Genomic DNA, 22,860 nt, shown 5'->3' on the forward strand with positions numbered 1-22,860 from the left:
AGAACCCAGGGAGGGTGGAGGAGTTGGGCTCAGAGGCTCCCCGCATCCACTGCTGAGGGACCGCCTGTTCCCCGGGGGAAAGTCGTCCCTGGCCATCTCAGCACCTTCTCCCACAATTCCCCGTCCCTCACTTGCACCAGCGGGTCTCAGCTCTCCTGCACATCAGGATCTCCAGGGAGCTAGAACCCTGCGGGACACTAGGGCCTCACCCAGACCACTTACATAGGCGTCTCTGGGGTGTAGCCCAGATATCTGCATTTTTAAAAGCCTTCCCAGGAGGTTCTGATGTGCACCTGGAGTTGGGACCCACATAATTGCACTGAAAGGGGCTTCAGCATTTTCTAGATGGGCTCCTGCCAGATTTAAACATGGGGCGCCTGTTCCCTTCATGCCAGATGAAATATTCATATGACCGTCATATCAAATCCAGTGAATCATGCTGGGAAACCATGATCATTAACGGAATGCCAGTTTTCTCATGTTGTTCAATATATTTGGCTTTTCACCCTTGAAAACAGATATTAGGCAAAGAACATTTTATAATCCCAAGTTCTTGCCATCTTTTCTAGTAGGAAATACATTTTTAGCTATTAAAGTATGATGCCAGTTAAACTATAATTTTGCTGGAGGCTGGGAAAAAATTTCCTGCTGGGCCCTACTTTAAGAATCTCCCACCGTTAAATAGAAAAAGTGATTTGTTAAAAGGGAAAATACCTCACATAACAGAAGTCCAATTTTACAAAGTTACTTACTTTCAGATGCTATTATAAAGGCTCTCTAGAATGGCTTAGTAACGTATTAAACATGCTACAGTTATGACAATATTATGACTGTCGTACAATGGCATAGAAACTAGATATGACTTAAGGAATACCCAATAGTATTGATCCCAAGTGCAGCCACGTAAAAGTCTGCGTGCTTGTGGATGAGGATCGGAAGGCAAAATGCAAAAGGGAAAATAGCAGCCAAGTTACAGTGGAAGAATTCCACGTACTTTCCCCCCAAAGTTGTTTTAGTTATCACATTGTCTTTTCAATTCAAAATAGTCTTAGTGTAATAAACTTATCAATTATCTGAGAAGGTGTTTTGAACCCCAGGAGGCCCACTGCTGTGACTGCATCTTGGAATTTACAGTGGGAATCAATGGTCAAAGTGGGTGAATCCAACTTAAAGAGTTTTAGTTCACCTGTGACATAGAAGGGCCATGTGAAGTGAGACTGACTTGTGTTTACTGACTCAGAAAAATAAACCCAGCAGGACTTGGTGGGCGACAGACCCCTGAAGACCACAGATTGGTGCGAGACACTGACTGGTATGCTCAAACCAGCTTGTACCAGTTTGCAAGGGCCAATGGCTACCTTTTGGGGAATTTCTGAGCTGGGTGCTAAATCCAGACATTACTAAAAATTAAATTATGTAAACTTACAACTAAATTAATTATGCTAAAAGTAGAGTTAATGAAAACTCAAAACTTATTCGTTCCTAATTTTTGTTACATTTTCCTATTATCTATTGCTCTTGAGGATATTTATGTCTATCGCATCTGTATGGTGGAAATACCATAAAGTAGCGTGCTGCTACGCACTTCTTCCCAACTCTGCTCAATGGCATCATGCTAGTAGCTTGAACTGGCCGTGGAGGTTTATACCAGAGAAATCCTCAAATGCTACCATCAGGGCTCCCTGCCCTCCAGAGTCAGCTGTTAACAATTTGTCAGCACATCACTGATCAAGGTCTCCTGGTGGACTTCTGGCAGCTCTGTTAGCTCGACCTCAATGATCCATTGCTGAAAGAATGATCCAGGCGCAGAAGTCCCCCCTCCAGGAGACACAGGTCCCTAAGCACCAGCTTGCAGTTCCACCCCAGCCCCGCAGGGGGAGCAATCTTTGCGGGCCAGAGGGGCCCTGACTCCACTCACCTGGCTTTTCACCAGCGTGGGCAGGGTTGGCAGCAGGAAGCTCATGACCTTGTCGGCTAAGGAGTTGACCAGGAAGGAGAAGCTTCCGGAGGGGAGAAGGGGAGAGAGATTAGGAAGGGTCAGAGATGGTCACCTCTCCCCCGTTTCACAGAAGGGGAGACAGAGTCCAGGGCAGGAAGGAACCTGCCCAAGGTCACACGACCTGTCAGAGACGGGCTGGGAGTAGAGTCTACACCCTGGGCCAGGTGTAGACGGTGGCAGCGTTCTCAGGGAGCAGGGGCTGGGCGTTGTCTCTAGAAGTTTGTGCCGCACACTGGGATGCTGGCAGCGGTGTTCTCCCCATGCTCCTGCTAAGGAGGAGGGGAAAGCACCTGCCGTGTGCCCCGCCTGTGCTGAGTGCTTCACGGCTGTGGCCTGATCTGATCCTCTGCCTCTGCTCTGGACGGGGAGGCACAGGGAGGCGGCTTGCCCAGCGTCAACCAGACAGGACATGAAGGAGATGCGTCTGCCTGACCCCTAGGCATGTTTTTTCCCGTGGCCCCACCCAAGCTGCCCTGCGGTGCTTTGAGGGGCCCTAGGAAGCCCCTCTCCACGTCCTCTCCACGTTTAAATGTTTGCCCCACTTCCCCGCATGATGCCTGAAGTCCCACCATTATGACTTTCATCCTTGATGTCTTGAACTTTCTTTGGCATCACACATTCCCTGGAAGGAGCCCCAGATCAAGAGTCGGGAGGCCCTTTCTTTCTCTAGGCCTCAGTGTTCTCCATCTGTAAAATGGGTATGGCCACCACCTGGCTTCCCTCCCAGGCGTGGAGGGAGCCGGGCGGGAGGTGCCGGCACTCACCGACGGAGCAGGCTGAGGCGCAGGCTCCCCGGACTGTTGGAGCAGTTGCGGAGGACGAGAGTGCCGCCCCTCTCGCTGGTCTCCACTCGGATGATGGCCTGGGCCTCCGTCTCCATGTGCATCTCCACAATACTCTTGACCAGGGGCCTGGGGGTGGAGGTGCCCGATGCCGTGAGCACCATCCCAGCGCCAGGCTGGAGCAAAGCTGGTGTCCATCTCTGTCTTCCAGCTCTCTCACCGTCCTTCTCAAGCTCCTTTGCTGGGTTCTCCTCATCTCCCCAATTTTTTTTATCCCAGGCTGTTTTTCACTCTTCTCCTGGTTTAAATCCTCTGCATTTTCCAACAGATTCCAAACTTATACCCTACTCCTTACTCAGGCGTCTCAAATTTAACGTGTACAAAACGGAACCGCGATCCTTCCCAAACGGCTCCTCTCACGGCCTTCCCCATCTCGGTAGCTGGCCACTCCGTCCTGCCAGCTGCACAGGCAAAAGCCTTGGCGTCAGCCTTGGCTCCCCAGTCTTTCTCTCTCTCCCCCCTCATTCAATCATCTTGAATCCTGTTGTCTTTACCTACCTCCAAACCAGAATCTGACCACTTCTCACCACCTTCCTGCCCCCAAACCCTGGGCCGACCTGTCACTGTCTCCCCCTGAATTATTGTGGATTCTTTAAAAATCTTACATCACATCATGTCTTTCCTCTGCTGAAAACCCTCCATGGCTCCCATCCTACTTGGTAAAACCACTCCTCACCTCGGCCCCCAAGGCCCTGTAAGATTTGGCCCTGGCTGCCTGCTGGCCTCACCTCCCACCTCTCTCCCCCTCCCCCCTGCTTTGCCATTCTTTGAAAAATACAAGCTCATTCTTGCCTCAAGGCCTTTGCACTTGCTCTTCCCTCTGCTTGGAACTCTCTTTTCCAGATACCTCCATGGAGGAAAGGGAGGAATGAGTGGATGAACCTACCAGGCCGACTGTGCCTGACCGAGGGGACACTCACGTGTTGAATCCAGCTACCATGTCCAGGGGGACCTTGACCACCAGCTCCTGGCCATCGGCTGAAGGTTGTATCTGCAGCTGGAGGATGTTGGCTGAGGTGACTTTCAGCCTGGATGGGATGCAGAGAGATGAGATTCACCCCTCACGCTCAATTATCACCCCCAAACCTGCTCTCCTCCATCTTTCCTGTCTGCCTGGTGCCCAGTCAGTAGCTGGACCCAAGTCCTGTCCACTGACTCCTCCCCAGCATGGTCTTTCCATCCCTCCCCTCCACTCCTGCTCACAGCACCCCTTGGCTCCCTCCACTCCACTTAGGAGAGGAATCCCTGCTCCTTGGGCTGACCTGTAAGACCCTCTGGGATCTGGCCCTGCTGACCTCTCAGTCCTCACCTTGGGGTTGGAGCTCCAGCCATCTGACCAACTCTCCCCCTCTCCCTTTGCCCAGGCTGGTCCCTCTGCCTGGAGCGCCATTGTCTTGTTGTCTCCTGGTGAGCATGGAGTCATTGGCTCACCTGTGACCTCCATCCACTAGGAAGTGTCACCTTATCTCTTCACCCTCCCACCCCAGGCGACCCTCATCTGGGGTCCCCCGTTAGGGTTCCTGTGTCAGTCTCTAATGGTTTGTTAACTCCTCTGGGAGCTTCTCAGGGAGGGACTTCGTTGCTCCGTTCCTCACGGTCAGGCACAGGGCTGACACTAGTTGATGCTTGTGGACTGATCGATTGAGCAGGCAAAGCGTGTCCTGGGCAGGGGTGTGGGGAAGGAGCCAGCTCCCAACGTGGTTCCGCTCCACCTACCAGATGATATACTTCATGAGGAAGGTCACCAGGCTGCCTAGAATGGGGTTGCCCCCGGCCGGCTTCTCCCGCATGGTGCTGAGCAGCGGCAGCCGCCAGAGGATGTCGACAGCATCGTGGTCCTCCAGCTTCTGTGTCAGCTCTGGAGGCAGAGCCCAGGGATTAGGGCCCAGCAGGTGGGGCAGGAAGGATGGCTTGGCAGGGGCTCAGGCTGGGAGGGGGCATCACTCAGGGCTACTCAGACTTGGGCAGAAGGCGAGGGTATGGATGGCTCCATCCTGACCATCTCCACTGTGTACCTGTGGCCTCTAGGATGATGGCCCAGATGGGTCATTTTCACGTGAGGACTGAGGCTGGGGCACTGGGGGGACCGTTCATGCCCCTGAGCATTGCAAGCTTCGGGCGGGCTCATTGGCCGGTACACCCAGGACACGGACCTGCATCCCTCCCACCTGCCAGCGGCAAACACTTCCGGAGTCAAGAGGTGGAGGATCCATGAAGCCCTTTTGGGGACCGTTTTGCCACCAAAACACGCTTGCTAACAATACTCTGCATCCACATCCTATGGGCCCGTTGGCCAAAGAGCCTCAGGTGCTGAGCAGAGAGATGTCGAAATAAGAGCCCTGGGGTCTGATCCCTTCGGGGCTTTTCCCCTGGCAGCCAGACCCCATTTGGCTTGTGCGCAAAGCAGGTCAGAAGCCTGGAGAGGTGATGCTCCGAAACAGCCTTCAGCCACTGACTGATGGGAACTGGTCATAAACACCCAGCTCTCCGAGCTCTCGGGCAGGATGACTCAGATGTGTGTGCCCCGCTGTGCCCAGAGTCCCTGTGTGTTTTTACTTCTCAGCAACAAAGCCACACTTTTTGCCTGCCTTGTGACAATGACACTGGGCCCTGTCAATAGTCCTCCTTGGCCAGCTGGCACAGTGTTAAGCTGTGTCACTAGAGGCTCTGGAAGGACAGGAAGGAGGAAGGAGCTTGCCCTCCTGGCCCTGGGTGCTCCTGTCCCCAGGCTGCTGTGGTGTCACTGCCCAGGGCTGCGTGCTCTGCAGCTCTCCTGAGGGCAGCTTGTGACTCCTGCGGGCACCCAGCTCCCCCAGGCAGCTTCACAGAGAGCTTCCCAGGGAGCCGACGGCAGCCCCTTTCCTCGGGGCAGCTTCCCAGAGAAGCCGGTCAGCGCCCTGGTAGGCAGTTTGCCCGCTAGCCTCAGCCCGCCCCCTGTGGGCCAGCTCTGACCTGGGACGGCTCAGGGCGTTTCTCCACCGTCAGTGGGCTTCAACCACACTCTCCCCCTGAGGCTGGGGAGGGTTCTGCCCTCCAGCTTTCTTCTGTCCTTGGATTAGACCCCATCCCCCATCCCTAGGGTATCCTTTGGACCCTTTTTTCCTTCTCAGCCAATTCCCCATTACTCCATCCCCTGCTCATAATTCTTTGTACAAACTTATATGCTGGGCTTACTGTGTGGGTCCTGCCTCCTGACGACCCCAACTCACTCATCGCCCAGACTTCCAGCTCCCGGTGGCACGTGTCTTGCTCTCACCTGGCTTGCTTCCCACTCTCCTGCAGGGTTTCCTGGAGTCACCTCCCAAGCCACCCCCTTGTCCACAGCTCCTCAATGCAGATTCTGCTGCTGGGGAAACCTAACCCACGGCTGCTCATCTCCAGGCTCCTTCTGCCTGAAGTTCCCTGTGCTTGTGATTCGCAGCATGGGCCCAGGGCACCCCTGCCTCTCTGCTCCCCGTCCCTGCTCAGGGATCCCTCCTCTGGGGGCAGCGCCTGTGTGGCCCTACAGGACCGGGCCCTGCCCCTGCCCATCCAGCCCAGGCCTGGCCCACTGCATGCAGAGGGCTGGTCTCTGAGTGCTTTACATGGACCTCCAGGGCCGACTGATTGTCATCCTCCTGGGGGACAACGTTCTGGAGCAGAGGTTCTCAACTGAGGCGATTCCATGCCCTAGGAGACATTTGACAACCTCTGGAGACATTTCTGGTGCTCACAACTGGGCAAAGAATGGTGCTAAACATCCTAGAAGGCACAGGACAGCCCCTGCCCACTGCAGAGCTATTTGACCCACAGGGTCAGAACCGCTGGGGTCAAGAAGCCCAGCCTTAGAGTTCACAAAAGCTTTTGTCACTTCCTATCCTATTGGACGATCCCAACAACCAGTGATGCAGCCCCTCTTATTTGTTTCCAGAGGAGGAAACCGAGGTTCAGGGAGTTGCCCAGGGCCACAGAGCTGGAGGGCGGCAGAGCTGCGCCTGAGCTGCAGACCACCAGAGTCCTAGCTGAGGGTCTGCGCTCCGGGACTGCTTGCACACTGGGTCCCCCTCTGAGGGGGTGTGCTGGCGGTGGGCTTAGAGGACAGCAGTAGGGGGACAGCTGCACTGTCGCACGCAGCGCCACACATCCCTTCTGCAGGCCACGGAAGCTCACAGTGACTGGGTTTGGAATCATGGAATTTAAGAAGGGATCTTGGAATTGTGGACTCTTGAGACCATAGACACCACCAACCTTTATAATTCATCCGCTGAGTCTCACTGTGGACCTGGGAACCCAGCTGTGCCTTGCATACCCCCAGTGATGGGGAACTCCCTCCCTCCTTTGGAGGGCTGCTCCACCTGCCCCTTGCCTTATGGTGCTGAGGACTGGGTGACCAAGACTTACTTCCTTCAATGACTTCTGGGCTGAGGCTGAGAACCGCAGCGGGGCTGAGGGTGGCTCGGACCAAGGTGGCTGCCAGCAAACCACAGAGGGCGAAGGTCCACGGACCGGCCATCTTCCTGGGGTCAGTAGTAGCAGGTGGCAGGCATCGGAACCTGGGGTGAGCACAGAGGGCCCTGTTGGACAGCACAGAGGCCAAGGGCAGGCCCACCACGCCTGGTGACGTGGGGCACGGAGTCCAGGAGAGGCTGTCTGTTGAAGTGGTTAGGAGAATGGGCTCTGGAGCCCAACTCTTTGGGTCTGTGTCCTGCCTCTGCTGCCAGGTGCTCTTTGTGTGGCCTTAGACAATCAGCTTAACCTCTCTGTGCCTCAGTTTTCTCATCTGGCAAGTGGGCATAATGAAGTAGTGCCCTTCGTCATGGCGTTTGGACGTAAACCCTCCCTGGCCCAACCTCGGCCAACCTCACCTCCTGCTTATTCCCCTCTTGCTCTCTGAAGTCCCCGTCATTCCGACCTGCCTGAAGTTTCCAGAACCCACCTGTTCCCTCCTGTGTCTGTGCCTTTGTGCCTGCTCTTCCTGCGTCCTGTAATGCTTTTCCCCTTCCTTATCTGCCTGCTGAACTCCTATTCGCCCTCAGGACTCTGCCCATGTGTCCCTTGTCTGAAAGCTCTCCCTCTCCTTCCGCCTGAGACCCTGGACGGCACTTGGAGAGATGTTGCCCTGGGCCGGGGGTGTGCCCAGGACAGGAAGTTTGGTGGCAGGAGGGATATGAGAATTCAGGTGTAGGACGGCTGTTTGCTTAATCTGCAATCCTAAGAGGCCTGAAGAGGGAGCAGGCGGCTGTCTGGAGGCAGGGAGAGAAAGGCAGAGAGAGGGAGAGGCCTGGGCATCTGCTGGGAGGGGAGCTGGGCTGTTCTGGCCCCTGGCTGCTCTGTCCCCTCCACAGGGCGGAGTGGCAGCAACTGCAACCTGGTCCTGAGCTCCCACCTTGCGCCCTGGCTCTGCCTCCAAGCCCCCATGGGAGCTCTGCCCTCTGTGGACTGTCCTGCTTGGGGGAGGGAAGATGCTGACTTGCTCGGCTCCCACGTGGTTCTTGTTGCTAAAGACGACGTGGTGTCCCGATGACACATGTCTCCGTGAGCTGGAGCAGTGGGGGCCCTGTGAGACACCTGCATAATGACTCCACATTGGCCTCCTGACCAGGCCTTGAACTCCAGAAGGGCGGGTGGGTCCACTTGCCGCCACTGTGTCGCCAGCTCCCGGCATGGGGCCTGGTACACAGTGGATGTTTGATAAACGAATGGTTGCTGAATGACTGAACGGCCTCCAGGAGCCCTGAAAAAGGGGGATCTGAGTCTGCTACATGGGGGAGGTCTGGGTCGTGGGGACCCTGTCAAGTCACAGGACCCCCATCCCTGAGTGTCAGGAGGCCTGAGGGTGCAGGAGAAACATCGTGGGCCTGGGAGTCAGACAGACTCGAGTGGAGGCCTCTACCACTTGCTGTGTGATCTCAGACAAGTAACTTACTCTCTCTGAGTCTCAGTTTCTCAGCTTTAAAATAAGGAGTAGTAATAACACTTACATCACAGGGCTGTTCGAGAATTAAGTGAGACAGTCCGTTTGTGGCCCAGCGATCCACAAGTGCTCAATGACTATCAGCTGGTATTACAATTATGGCAGCTCTTACTGCTGATGCTGGGCCAGAAGGAACCACCTTGCAGTCAAAGCTGGAGAAAGAACTGACGCCCGGCACTCGGCTCTTTTGTCCTGGGAGCCCCCGCCCCCCACTCCATAGTCTTTTTCTTTCAAGCACCATGACCCTCTTTTCCCTCCGTTACCTTCACCCACCACTCTGTCCTCTGCTCAGAGGTGCTCAGGGAACCAGGAGGACAGTGGCGTTCCCTCCTGTGGGAAGGCATCTCCTCCCCGAGTCCAAGCACCGTGCACACACCCACCACACGGGACCTCACTTTCTGGCCTTTGCTTATGCTGTTCCCTATGCATGGGATGCCTTTCTCTCTTCCTTTGTCCAGCCAACTCTTACTCAGCTTCTCAACCGATATGTCACTTCCTCCAGGAAACCTCCCCTGACTGCCCTTCACCACCATGACCCTGGGCTTTCCTTGAGCACAGCATGTGCCACATTCGCCCACATGGGGAGTTCCTCCAGGGCCATGACTGTCTGATGCTTGTCCCCAGAGTCACCCAATCACAGGGCTGGCGCAGGGCAGTTGGCCAGTGCAGAGTGGGATCTTGTCATCGAGATGAGGTCAGAGAAAGACTCATCTGGTCCGAGTCCTTCATTACCACCCTTTGGTCTTGTGGGCGAGGGAGCTGGGCACCTCTCTACCCGCCGGCTCTGACCCTCAAGAGGGTCGTAGTAGACCCAGGGACCTCACCCTGGGGCCAAGCCTCCCTCCTACCCCTGACGGGACCCCAGCAGGTGTCTCCAGCCCAGAACCTCCCTGGAGACTAGGCCTCAGCCCCTTCCCCGCACTTTCACCTGGACACGCTGGAGTCCTCGGCTGCTCCTCTCCCACCTGGACAGCGGGTCTGGAAGTCGTCTTATGTCCTGCACACGCTGACTGGGCAGCCACCCCCTGCACTTGGGCTGAGGTCTCCAAGGTAAATATTTGTGGCTTCCAATGAACCACAGCCCTGTCCGGAGGCAGCCTTGGGGCTCCAGCTTCCTGAGGTTGGAGAAAGGAGGGTCTGGCTGACTTGAGAGGTGGGCGGGGTGCAGGGCATGTGTCAGGGGAGCTGGACCAGACACGGTGAGGCCTGTACAAGGGGCTCCCTGCCTTCTGGACAGTCACTCCCAAGGGGTCAACGATGAGAACAGTAGCAGTGACGATGCGTTAACGCCTAGGATGTGGCAGGTGCTACCCCAGGCTTTACATCAGTCCTGTCGGTGGAGCCTCATTCTCACCAGGGTCAGCGCTGTTATCCCAGCTTTGCGAGAGGAACTAGCCTCACACAGTCAGCCAGCGGCAGAGCCAGGATTCAAACAAGACCTCTGACTTCAAAACCCATCTAGGGGTGACTCCACAGCTTGCTGGACACAGGGGGCTTCTGGGGACAGACTGGGTTCAAGTCCTTGCTCCACCATGTCCATGCTGTGTGACCTGGGGCACGTTCCCTAACCTCTCTGAGTCTCAGTTTTTCATCTGTGAAATGGGAATGATGGTTGCACCTACCTCCCGTGGTGCTGAGAGGAACATAGTGGATATGGCTTAGAGCATGGGTCTTGGCACAAAGTAAGTACTGGAAAACGTGAGCAGTTGTTGCTGTTAGTGCATATAATAGGACAAGCCTTTGTTGAGAGGTTATCATCATAGGTTAGTCCAAATGATTAACTTGGGGGAAGGCAAGAATTGCCTGTCCACCCCTTATTCCTAAATACATCCAAGGACTTAGGAATGCACATCTCCAGGAATTAATTCACTGAAGGGAATAGGTTTGAATCCCATTTTTGCCACTTCTTTGCTGTGTAACTGTGGGCAAGATAATTCACCTCTCTGGGCCTTCAGTGTCCTCATCTGTAAAATGGGGATAATAGTGCCCCCCAGCCCCAGGCTGCTGAGGTGCTCACAGCACTTAGCACAAGCTTTTCTTCGTTCATTCGGCAGCAACTAGCACCTGCTTTGCCTTTCCTGCGTCTTCAGGAATCCTGGTGACGATTTGTGGAGTGGATGAATAAGGAGGCAGGACCGTGATAAAGGGGGCAAATGAACAGCCCTGCAGGGGCCCTGTCACCCACTGCCCGGTGCAGGACTGGGCTCACTTAATCCGCACCCTCCCCAGAGGTTGGTCTGCAGCCCTGGGTTTACTGAGGGCACCTGCGGCTCAGAGAGTTGAGTGACTTGCTCCAGGTCCTGCAGCCAGGGGTGCCAGAGCTGGACTTGAGCCCACCTGTCTAGTCCTGACCACGTGCTCTTTACCACCATGCTGTCCTTCCCCTGCGACTCTGGGTTACTGTTGACGGTGGGATCCAAATGTGGCCTTTCGGCACAGTCTGGGGAATCGTCCTTGTAGCCCCACTCAGTCTAGAAGCCAGGACTGTGGTTCAGACCTGGGAGGGCCACTGCTGAATCCTGTCTCCATGTGCAGGGGGACAAGTGGGGGCAGTGAGTGCCACGAGGCCGCACAGTGTGTGGCGGGGCCCTGGCTGGTCTCTCCTTCCTGGAGTTGTCAAGGGACTAAGGCAAGAGCATCTGCCACTCTGCCGTGTTTGTGAATGCGCCAAAGGCCCGGAACACCGAAACACCGATGCTTCGGGGGCCAGGGAGGCCTCCAGGAGGGACCCTGCCAGTCCTCTGGGCACCTCTCCAGAGAGACGAACGTCCCCTCCTGGGCTCTCCAGCTGGCCGCGCCTGCCACCCGTGGACAATGCCTCTCTGTACGATGCCTCCGCCCAGCGCCAGGGCCTGGACCTGCATCAGCTCCTGCTTCCTCCCTCTCGGCCCCGGCACACTCGCCAGGGCAGCAAGCGTGACTGCGCCTCTGTGGCCCAGCAGACCGTGGAGCCGTGTCTCATGGGAGCCCTGCCCTCAATGCCGCTCGGCCCCTCAGGCTGCTCAGGGCCTCTGTGTCCTGGCCTCGCCCCTCTGGCTCCCAGGCCTTTGCCTTCACTCTGTCCTCCTCCTGGAGCACCTCATCTGCCCCCTGCAAACGCCATCTTCCTGTGAGGGCGGCAGGAGTGGGGAGGCGGCTGGAGTCCAGCAGATGTGGCACAGTCCCTGCTCTCATCTTGTCAGGTCTGCGGCTGTGGGACACCGCCTTCTCTCTGGAAGCTTCTCTGTCCTCAGTGGTAAAACGGGGCTGTTTTGAGCATCACATAAGATGATATGAAATGCTTGGAGCATCAGACAATTTAGTAAATGATAAATGCTACTATTATTATTGGAATAGTAGCATCCCTGACCTTCAAGGCCCAGTTCGGAGGAGCATCTGCAGAAAGCTGCCTGATTGCTGGCCCCCGGCCCTCCTATCTTCTTGCCCTCCTGGGAGCCCCCAAAGCGCTAACCACTTACTCTCTTGGGGCTCAGATCCCCTCTGTCTTGAGGGATATCCATTTTATCCTTCCATCCATCCATGCATGCATGCAATCATTGTTCATTCATTCATTACTCATTCTAGTCTCCTTTCCACCCTAGTCCCTTCTACCAAAATTCAATTTCCACCCAACAGCCCGAGTCAACTTTTAAAAACATTGCTCAGATCTTGTCATTCTTCTGCTTATTAAAACCCTCCAAAGGCCTCTGCAGCTCTTGCATGAAAATCCAGGCCCTACGAGGCCCTGCATGGTTGGCTGCTGTCCACCTCTCAGCCCTCATCTCTCACCGTTGTGCCCCACTCTGTTCTCATTCCTACCTCGGGGCCTTTGCATGTGCTGAGCCTTCCCCCAGGATTGCTCTTCTCCCTGCTCTTCCCCCGGCTGGCTCCACATTCACCAAGTCTCAGCTCCGTGTCCCTTCTCTGGAGAGGCCTTCCCTGGCCGCTCTGTCTAAAGCAGGGCTCTTCTTGCTCTTCTCTCGCTGCCCCCTGGTGCTGTCCTCACCAGCACTTACTCGAATCTGAATACTCGTGTCGTCCGAGGCACCACAATACCACAGATGCTGTACACCAAGAAGAGGGGCCAGACACGGTGCAAGCAGGTGGTCAAGAACTGATTGCAGAGCTCGTGGGTCCCTCATGTGGGGGCTCCTGACCCAGATCCAGGCAATGAAAGGGTCAAGGGGGCAAAGGAAGAAGACCTGTGAAGACAGGAGGCAGCTGCGGTCCCCTCTCCAGTCTCCCGGTGAGGAGAGCAGCGAGTGTCCGCACCCAGTGCAGGCCCAGACGGAGGGGGCTTTCCAGGGACAATTTAGAGGCTTGAGGAGTGTATCCCCTGGAGTTGGGAAGTGCAATGGACTGAATTCTGTCTCTTGCCTGAGGGAAGCAGGCCGACGAGCTGAAGTCACGGTGGGCAGAGTGGCTCTGTGCGTGGAAAATCATTGCTCTCTGCTCCCTTTGGACGGGGTCGAAGCTTGTGTGTGTGTGTGTTTTCCAAGGGCCTAGTGTGGGTCCTGCAGGAGAGAGATCCGTCTGTCCTTCCTAGTACCATCCCCTGGGCAGATGGGCGGATGAGGAAAGGGTGCCCTAGAACGAGGGGTGGCATGCAGGGCGCTCAGCCGCTGGAGAAGCTCTGCCGGCGTCTGGGGTTGCAGCTCGAGAGGTCAGGCAGGAGGTTTGAAAATACCCCCGTGAAGGTGCCCACGAGACTCAGCTCTAAACATTTTTGGCTCCCCAGGGAGTAGGGAGCCGTCTGCCTGTGCTCCAACCCTGCATGGAGTCAGAGAGAGGGAAAAGGGGTGTGTGGGGGGGAGAGAGAGAGTGAGAGAGAGAGAGCGCCTCCTCTCCTCTGTTCCTCTTAAGCTGGTCTGTAGAAGCCTCGGTTAGGGGTGGGGAGAGAGTCTGATGTTAAATCAAAGCTGGGCGCTCCAACACCGCAAAGTGGCAGAGTGGAAAAGACCATCTCCATTTTACAGGTCACTAAAATGAGGCTCAGAGAGGAGAAAATAGGGTGTCATCACCCCCATTTTCCAGATGAAAATGGTTCCTGAAGAAGGGAAGTGACTTGTCCAAGGTCCCACAGCTGTAAAATGTGGAGCAAGGATGTGGACTCGGATCTGTCTGAGTCTGGAGCCCACACTCTGTCCCCTCTGTCCCATCGCCTCCAGCTGGGAAGAGGGACATCCTCTCCTGGGAAGTCTGTGATCCTGCGGAAAACCAGGAAGGGTCTCTGAGGACACGGCAGGGTCAGACAGATAGAAATCAGGAGGACTCGCCGACCATTAGTGTCTCAGACGGCAAGAAGGAAGCCACTCTTGGGTGGGCTCAAGTCTTCAATTTAAAAAGGCTCTTTGTTGGCATGAAAGATGCCACCAGAATGGCAGAAACACTTCCCCTCTTGTGCCAATTCCAGTTGCTTGGTAATGGCTGTTGGAGAAGTGCTCAAGCGTCTGGACTCAGCAGAAGAGCATGTGATGATCGATTAGCAATGTCTGCTGTGAGCGGTATAGATGCTGCCTCCTTGCTCCATCCCACCCCGGCATCCGCGTTGAAGATTTGGATTCCCTCGAAAAATATCAAAGAGATAACAGAGTGGGGAGGAAATCTCTAGACCACGTGGAATTTGCCAATGCCTTTGGATAAGTCAGTTCTTCTCTCTGGGCCTCAGTTTCCCCAGCTGTAAGATAAGCATGTTGGGCTCCGTGATGCTGTGGGTCAGGCTGAGTCTGATAACCTCTGCTTCTAGCAGAGGGAGCTTGGTAAATATGCAGCAAGGACTGCCCTGTTCCTGAGGACAGATTTGCTCTTGGAGATGCTCATACCCATTGACCAGGGGTGTGCATAGATTCTGTCCAAGGGGATTGCCCAGAGGTGCAGGCAAAATGAACTGTTAGGATCCCCACTGCAGCCTTATCTGTAACAGCCCTGAAGAGGAACCAGCTCAAATGTCCAGTAACAGGGGATTTATTAAATAAATTGTGGGCCACCAGGTAGACATCACAAAACAACATAGAGAAGCCAATGGAAGGTTCTTCGCAGTGAAACAGTTTTTTCTATTTTTCATTAATTTTTTAAATCTAGAAAAAACATTGCAAGAAAATGTAGCAGAATGGTAACAATGCTTATTTCTTGGTGACATCATCACATATGACTTTTGCCATTTTCTTTGTATTTTCAGAATAAAAAAAATTTTGCCCTGAATACAATCTTTTGATCAGCAAACAACCCCATGAAATGGCTTGAGAATGAGTAAATAAAGCTTGGGCTGGAGACAAGGGAGTGGAGGAAGCCTCATTCCTCTCCCAGAGCTGGACCACAGCCCCCACCAGCTCAGGATTCCAGGGAGCCGCTGTGATGACAGCTGACAGCCGCAACAAAAGCCCAGTCATGCAGTCCCAGAACCACCCAGAACCACCGGGAAAGAGAGAAAGAAATGCGTGCTGGAAGCTCGTGGGCGTAATCCCTCAAGTGGAACAGGAACAGATAAGATTCAGTGCAAACCAACCTTGGCTAAGCCAGACTCATGGCTCTGCCAGGAGACAAAGACCAGATATGCTCAGTGAAGTGTATGGGGCTCTACAGGGACAGAAAGAACAGACTTGGGTCACGATCAGGGTCAACGCAGGCAGAGGGCTAAGCGCTGTGATTCCCATCGACTTGGGCAGCGCGTGATCAGGTGGACGTCAGCTGGCGGTCAGTTGGCATCAGTAAGTGCTCTAGGAATGGGAGACGCAGCCCAAGTGCTGGCGCCGTACCTGCCCCACGTGGGAAGTGCTTGATGGAGGTCGCACAGGGATTTTTACCAGGGCTGGATCAGTGAGACAAATGCTGGAGGAGCGTGGGACATGGGAAAAGGTGTGAAATGATAGAGCAGGTGGTGTGACCATGCTGTGATGGAGGTCCACACCCGCCTAGTGTGTGACAGTTGCCAACAGCCCAGAGGCCCTGCAGCACCTGACTGGGGAGGGGGATAGTTCAGAGCAGGCCTCATGGCAGAGGAGACATTTGCGCTGGGTTTCGGGGGTGATGATAAGAGGCAGACAGGGAGGGTTAGGAGAGGGGGGCTTTCCAGGTGGAGGGGCAAAGGAAGGAGGGTGGGAAAGAGTGAGTCTGGGGGCTCATCTGAGCCTGTGATGGAACAGAGCTGGTGGCAGGGAAGTTTGCTGGGGCCATTTCCAGCAGAAGTCAGACCCAGGGTTGGAGGTGAGGTGGGGACAGGGGATGGGAACTGAGCGCCTACAGGGCTGGGGTCCTCGTGGCCCCTTGCATGCCCCAGAATGCCACAGGCTGCAGTGGAGCCTCCCTCGGGCAGGGGACCAGCAAGTCTGAGCCCCGAAACTAGCCCTCCAGGACCCTGCTTGTCTCAACACTCTCGCCTCAGCTCTCTTGGGGGCCTCTCTCTCTCACACACAAGCTGGTTTCTCCACGTCTTTGTCTCTTTCTTCCTGTCCCCTTCCCTCTGTGTCTCTCTGTGTCCCCATCTCTGTCCATCTCTTGGGTGCCCCCTCAGAGGCCCAGGAGGGAGCTGGGGAGCCCTGTGGAGACCATAGGTGTTGGCACTTTGAGAGGTGACCCCCCTGCTGTGTGGCCTTGGGCAAACATCCTACCAGAAGTGACTTGGGCCCTGTCATTGAGCAGTGACTGACTTTGGCTCAGCTGTGGACATTGGAAGAGAACCACCTAATCATCTGAGCACTTACTCCCTTCCAAGGCCCTGTTCTAAGCACCTCTTAACTCATTTCACCCTCAACACAGTCGTGCTGCTGGGAGATGAGCTAGGACGGTGCTCAAAAAGTGCTTATTAAAGCAGGACCTGGAACTGAGTCAGGGAGCTCCTAATGTTAGGATTTCTGTTATGATTATTGCAGGTGTTATTATTGATATTGTGTAGCTGTGACTGGGTGAAGGAGAATTAAAAGGTTTTACAACCCAGGGGATGTGATGATAACTGTCCTTTAGGAGTTTCTGCCTGTCCTTGGAAACAGGGTCTGGCTGTGTGTGTGTGTGAGCTAGAAAATGCAAGGGGTGGGTCCTCTGGGAAGTGGGGTTCCCTAGATCAAGCCTCTGGAAGCATCTCAGTCCCCAAATGGGGAGCCTCAGTTTGGGGGGCTCAGAGGCTCAGCCTTGCCTCCCCACAAATGGCCATCCGCGGAGACAGACTCTGAGCGGCAGGCCCCACCACAGCTCAGCCTGGCTCTCTCCAGGTCAGGAGGGTGGGGACGTCCTCACCAGCAGCCCAGGGCAGGGTGAGGAGGTGCCTACACCTGAGCTGAGACTGCCGTGTGGGGGCCTGTGCAGTTTTAGGGGTCTGTCCCCAGTACTTCTCCCTGACTCCCTCATTCTCTCTGGTAAATCAGGACTGCTGGGACAGACAGACGCAGTCAGCCAGCTGGTCTGTTGGTCAGTCAGCTGATTGTATGACACAGCCTCTGTGTGCAGCCACAGTTCTAGGTGCTTGAGACGTAGCAAGGAGAAAACAGACAGCCCCTTGCCCTTCTGGGGCTCCCATTCTCCTGGGAAGACAGAGGGTGATCCAGAAACGGGCAAAGAAATAAAAAACACGGGGCTCCATGGTCTCAGTTGTGAAGATAGAGAACAAAAATAAAGAACACGTCTGGAATGCCGGAACTATGCCGCCATAGCGTCAGGAGGGCTGAAGGGGTTTCATGAGCGTGGTTAAGTGGTTTTATATACTAAAGGAGGGGCTGCCCAAGGGAAACAGGATGCCCTCCTTGAACACCCAATGTCCCCCACCCACACATCCTCCGACATGCACATCCAACACACATACACACACCCACACCCAACAAACACACCCCCAACACACACACACTCCCAACACACCTACACACACCCATCCCCCAACACCTAACACACATACCCAACACACACGCACTCCCCCATGGCTCTCCACGTAAATATCTCCTCGCTTGACTTTTACATTTCACATTTGACTTTGGAACACAGTTTTAGAGATTAATTGTGTGTGAAGGAGGGGCTGCCTGAAGTACAGAGTAGGAATGGCCATACCATTTCTGATTTCTTACTACCTTCCAGACTGCACCTCCAGCCTGCAAGTTCACTGCTGTCACCTCCATTGTCCAGATAAGGAAAGGGAGGTGCAGAGAGGCAGGGTGACCTGCCCGAGGTCACACAGCATTTGAACTCTGGTCCCTCTCGCTCTGAAACTTGCGCTCTTCATCTTTCAGCCATCGTCTCCCAGATGTGTTTTCGTCCCACCTTCACCTGCCACATCTGCCTTAGCGTTTTGCAATGTCTGCCAACCCCTGGGATTACTGTTTACTCAACATGCGTTTTGGTAAATGGAATCATGTTTGAAAACTTAAATACATTTGATTTTCTATTTCCAGCAGCAAATTGTATAACACTACCAAAAGTGAGAAACAACATCACTTCCCGTAAGTAGGAGGTGACCTCACAACTACAGTGACGATAACAATGGCTCTAATTAGACTTAATGAGCACTTAAGCACCCTTGGCTTCTATTGACCCATTTCACCCCACACCGATGCCTGGAGGTGGGCGATGTTTTATCCTCATCTGGAGAATGATGTTTGGATGACCCCCTTCAGAGGAGCAAAAGACTTTTCCTAAAGTCACAGTGGAAACAACAGAAGCACGTTGCTGGACTCTGGCTAGCAATGTTGCCTGCTTGAGGTGCCTGGAGAGAAGGGCCCCAGTGGTTGGAGAGGTGTGGATGACATGCCAGCATTCCAGCGAGCCTTTCACGCTGGAAGAAAGAGTAGGAAGGCCAATCACTTTCTCATGCCCACCCATGATGTGGGAGCAGCCCTGCTTCTGGAAAACCCGGCACCAAGCTATCTATCCTGCACCAAGAAATGCTTTGGAGCTCTTTCTAAGTGTGTGTGTGCCAGATGACAAATCTCTCACTGTGTGGGTGTTAGTGCTGCCTAAGTAGCTGAGATAAATACAGCCCATGGTTAACATAGGTTAGCATAAGGAAAGCCATCTTGTAGAAGGAAGCCATGTTGGAACTGTAAATGACCCTGATCCGCCAGAAACCCCCCTGACTTGTCAGTAATGCTTACTTTCCAGATAGCCTAGATGAGTAAACACCTGCTTGTGAGAAATATGCATGCTCTGCTATGTCCGTAGCCCTGGCTTACACATTAACCTCCCTATTGTGATATGGCAACAACTTTGCTCTTCAAGTTTTCTCAGGAGTGTAACCACCTCTAGAAAAGAGCCCTATGCTGGGATCAATCACCAGTGACAGGAGAAGGAGATGATGTGGTGTCTCAAGTTTTGCTACACCAGATGGTCAACATTCCAAAAACCCCCTTTTCAGCCCATTTGCCCTATATGACTGCTTCAAAATTTTGTGGTTTTAAGACAGTTCTTTGGGACAGTAGTCTACCGTCTTCCCCCTTGCTAGCAAGCTATAATAAAAGACCCTTTCTCTCCTACCACCCTGCCTCTTGACTGTTGGCTTGTGTTTGTGGTGAGTAGAAAACCCCTTTGGCGGTTACAAATTTGGCAGCTCAGATGGCACTATAAGTCCTGTTCATGTCTAGTCAACCTCAAACAGGCAACCTGGTGGGTAAGTCCCTAGCAGCTGCTGAGGCCCTTTTGTCTTGGGGATTTGCCTTTCCTGCTTTCCTGTACGGACGCCGGCTGCCTCCTTATGCTGACTGTGGCACGGAGAGAAACAGCTACGTCTGGCAAGTCCACAGGCTCAATCAGGAACAGGACAAGTTGCCTCGGGGATGCCTGAGAACTCCCTTCCCCTCCATTTTGGATCTTGCCATTTACAGTAGGGCCATCGGGGTGCACAGTTGGAGTGGGAATAGTTGTAGGACTTTACCTGAAATCTGGGAACTAGTTCACTTTTGTCTGGTTTACCTGGTGCTTACGGTGTAGGTGTGGGACATGTCCGATTTTGTGTAATAATAATGCGAAGTTCACCATTGGTTCCCCGAGAATGCCCATTGGGGCAAATTTTGAATAATTGGTTTGATGATAGCTATGAACCACTGACTAAGAAAAAGATGATTTTTTTAATTGCAACACTTCCTGGACACAGTATTCCCTAGGGTCAGATGAAGACCGGCCAATGAATGGCTCACTGAATTGGCAGACCATCTTACAGCTGGAATTGTCCTGTAAGCAAGCTGGTAAAGATGATGAGGTCCCATATGTCCCAGCGTTTATGCTGTTATATCAGGATAAGAAAAGGCAGGGAAAGATTTCCTTATGGTACAAAGAACAGAAGGAGAAAAGGGACCAGTTTTACAGGAAACTCAGGAGGAAGAAGAAGATATGACATTCATTCAAACCCTCAACCCTCCCCCAGCAGGATGAGCACAGGTTCCTGCTGCCACCCTCTCCTGCACCTCAGCCCCAGATGATGGAAAGGGGTGTTTGTTCTGACGAAGATTGAAGGGGCCTGGGGCTCCTTTGAACCTAAAACAACCTATTTATGTTTCCCCACAGGAACTCCAGGTACAATTGACAGGTACGGATTGATTTTCTAGTGGATACTGGCACCACCTATTCTATTTTAAATAGAAAACTGACCCAAAAAACAGCCAGTTCAACTCCAGTAACTGGGGTTTCTGGTCAAGTCTGAGATCTGTCTTTTTGTTTGTTTGTTTGTTTGTTTTGGTGAGAAAGATTGGCCCTGAGCTAACGTCTGTTGCCAGTCATCTGCTATTTTATGTGGGGTGTCATCACAGCATGGCTTGATGAGCGGTGCGGGGTCCACACCCAGGATCCAAACCTGTGAACCCCAGGCCACCAAAGCGGAGTACATGAGCTTAACCACTATGCCACCTGGCCGAACCCAGATTGGTCATTTTTATAGCCATTAGAATGCCAAGTGGGAGACTGAACTCTAAAACATAGTTTCATGTACATGCCAGAATGTCCCATCCCACTTTTGGGCTGGGATCTTCTTTGCAAACTAGACATAAAGGTAATTTTTACTCCAGGACAGCTAGACATGCAAGTCCCTTTGGAATAATCTCTAAGATTACAGATGGCCTTGCTGGGAATCTCTGAATCAGACCAGAACTATTGCCACCTGAAATGTATGGGCAAAGGGGACCCCAGGTAAAGCAAAGAATGCCCAGCCAATACAAATACCATTAGAGGAAAAGACAGCCAAGCCTAATTTAAAACAGCATCTGCTCAAACAAGAGCCCAAGAGGCATCCAACCCATTGTTAAGAAATTCCCGGAGACAAGACTGATTAGGCTCTGTCAGTCTCCATATAATACACCTATTCTCCCAGTGAAAAAACCTCATGCCAATGAGTACCGCTTTGTCCAGGATCTACATGTCATAAATGAAGTGGTTCAGGACTTACACCCTGTGGTACCTAGTCCCTATACTATATTGACAAATATTCTGGTAGAATATTTGTTGGTTGGTTCCCAGTTTTAGACTTAGAAGATACACTCTCCTTTGTACCACGGGCTGAGGAAGCCCAGCAGCCGTTTGCTTTTGAATGGCATGATACAGGACACAACAACATTGTTGGACTGTCCCCTCCTAGGGCTTTAAAAATCTCCCCACTTTATTTGTGGAAACTCTGGCTAGAGATTTAAGTCCTTTAAAGCTAAAGGATGGACTACTGTTACAATGTGTGGATGACCTGCTAGTAGCGAGCCCCTCTTAGGAACCATGTTTAACAAATACCATCAAAACTCTAAGTCACCTGACCGAGTGCAGATATAAAGTCTCTCAAAAGAAAGCTCAAATCTGAAAACATAAGGTCTCTTATTGGGGTTCGTTATTTCTAAGGGAAAAAGAGAATTATTGCCCAACCAGAAAAAGACAATCTCCTGCCTGGGCCGTCCCAAACCCACTGACAGTTGCGAGGGTTTCTGGGAATGCCTGGCTTCTGTCAGATATGGATCCCTAATTACGGACTTATAGCAAAACCTCTATACGAGGCCTAAAAAGGCTTAGACTCAGAACCTCTGGACTGGACTAAAGAATGTCGATTGACATTTGACACCATCAAAACTAAACTGGTAATAGCCCCAGGTTTGGGTCTCCCAAACCAGGAGAAACCTTTTAATCGTTAAGAAAATGGGCAGCTGGGCATAAGCCTAGTGGTGCTAACCCAACAGCTAGGGACCCTTCTGAGACCTGTGGCCTATTTCTCCAAACAATTAGATCAAACGGTAAAAGGCTGGCCTCCCTGTCTCAGAGCCGTCGCTGCTACTTGTGACATCCTGCAAGAGGCTGAGAAGGTCACTCCAGGCCAACCCACCACTGTCTATGTACCCCACCTGTCCTCACCTTACTGGAACAGAAGAGAGGAAATTGGCTCACGTCAGGCAGAATGGGCAAATATCAGGCCATCGTGCTAGATAACCCAAATGTCAGGTTGCAAGTCTCTTCAATCCAGAATCCGGCCACCTTACTCCCCAACGAAACTTCACAAGCAACAGGCCATAACTGTTTACAAGTCATAGAAATGGTTTATTCCAGCCAACCAGACCTAAAAGATCGACCATTTGAGGACCCTGAACTGGAGCTGTTCACAGACAGCAGCAGCTTCCTGGATCGGGGTAAGAGATGCGCCAGATGTGCAGCTGTGACTTTACGAGAGACTTTAGAAGCTGCAGCCCCGCCTCCAGGAGCCTCAACTCAAAAGGCAGAAATCATAGCCCTAGCCCGAGCCTTACAACTATCTTGGGGAAAAAGGTGACTGCTTATACAGATTCCGGTTATGCATCTTCAGTGGTCCATGCCCACAGGGTGATCTGGAAAGAAAGGGGACTCTTAGCTGCTGACAAAAAGAAATTAAACATGCTACAGAAATATTACAGTTATTAGAGACCTTTAATGAGCCCTCACAAGTGGCCATAATACACTGCCCACGTCACCAAAAGCGTAAAGCCTCTATCGCTAAAGGAAACGGGCTGGCCGCTCAAGCAGCCAAGAAAACAGCCAGAACAAAAGGCTATGCCATAACTGGCCCTTTGCTTCCTCAAATAAACTTGTCTGAGTATCAGCCAACTTACTCAGAAAGGGACTCAGAATGTGCAAGAGACTGAGGTTTCATCTCAGACCTGCAGACAGGCTGGAAGATG

General features: G+C 53.1%; 1 protein-coding gene across 2 annotated transcripts in view; it reads right to left on the reverse strand.

Annotated features, from left to right (window-relative positions):
- The window catches only part of LOC103545211 (BPI fold-containing family B member 1), a 40,029-nt gene that overhangs the window by 11,845 nt on the left and 5,324 nt on the right, over positions 1–22,860 (reverse strand). Inside the window, exons 1-6 of one of the 2 annotated variants that reach the window (XM_070589126.1) lie at positions 9,723–9,846; positions 7,222–7,373; positions 4,558–4,699; positions 3,762–3,869; positions 2,764–2,910; positions 1,919–2,000 (exon numbers count right to left, since the gene is read on the reverse strand). In XM_070589126.1, coding sequence (XP_070445227.1) covers positions 1,919–2,000; positions 2,764–2,910; positions 3,762–3,869; positions 4,558–4,699; positions 7,222–7,333 — 591 coding nt within the window. In that variant the 5' untranslated portion in view covers positions 7,334–7,373; positions 9,723–9,846. Of the gene's footprint in view, positions 1–1,918; positions 2,001–2,763; positions 2,911–3,761; positions 3,870–4,557; positions 4,700–7,221; positions 7,374–9,722; positions 9,847–22,860 lie in introns of those variants that run through there. The other variant, XM_070589125.1, reaches the window with a different exon arrangement.

The sequence above is a fragment of the Equus przewalskii genome, chromosome 21, assembly GCF_037783145.1.
Source record: "Equus przewalskii isolate Varuska chromosome 21, EquPr2, whole genome shotgun sequence".
NCBI classification, from domain to species: domain Eukaryota; kingdom Metazoa; phylum Chordata; class Mammalia; order Perissodactyla; family Equidae; genus Equus; species Equus przewalskii.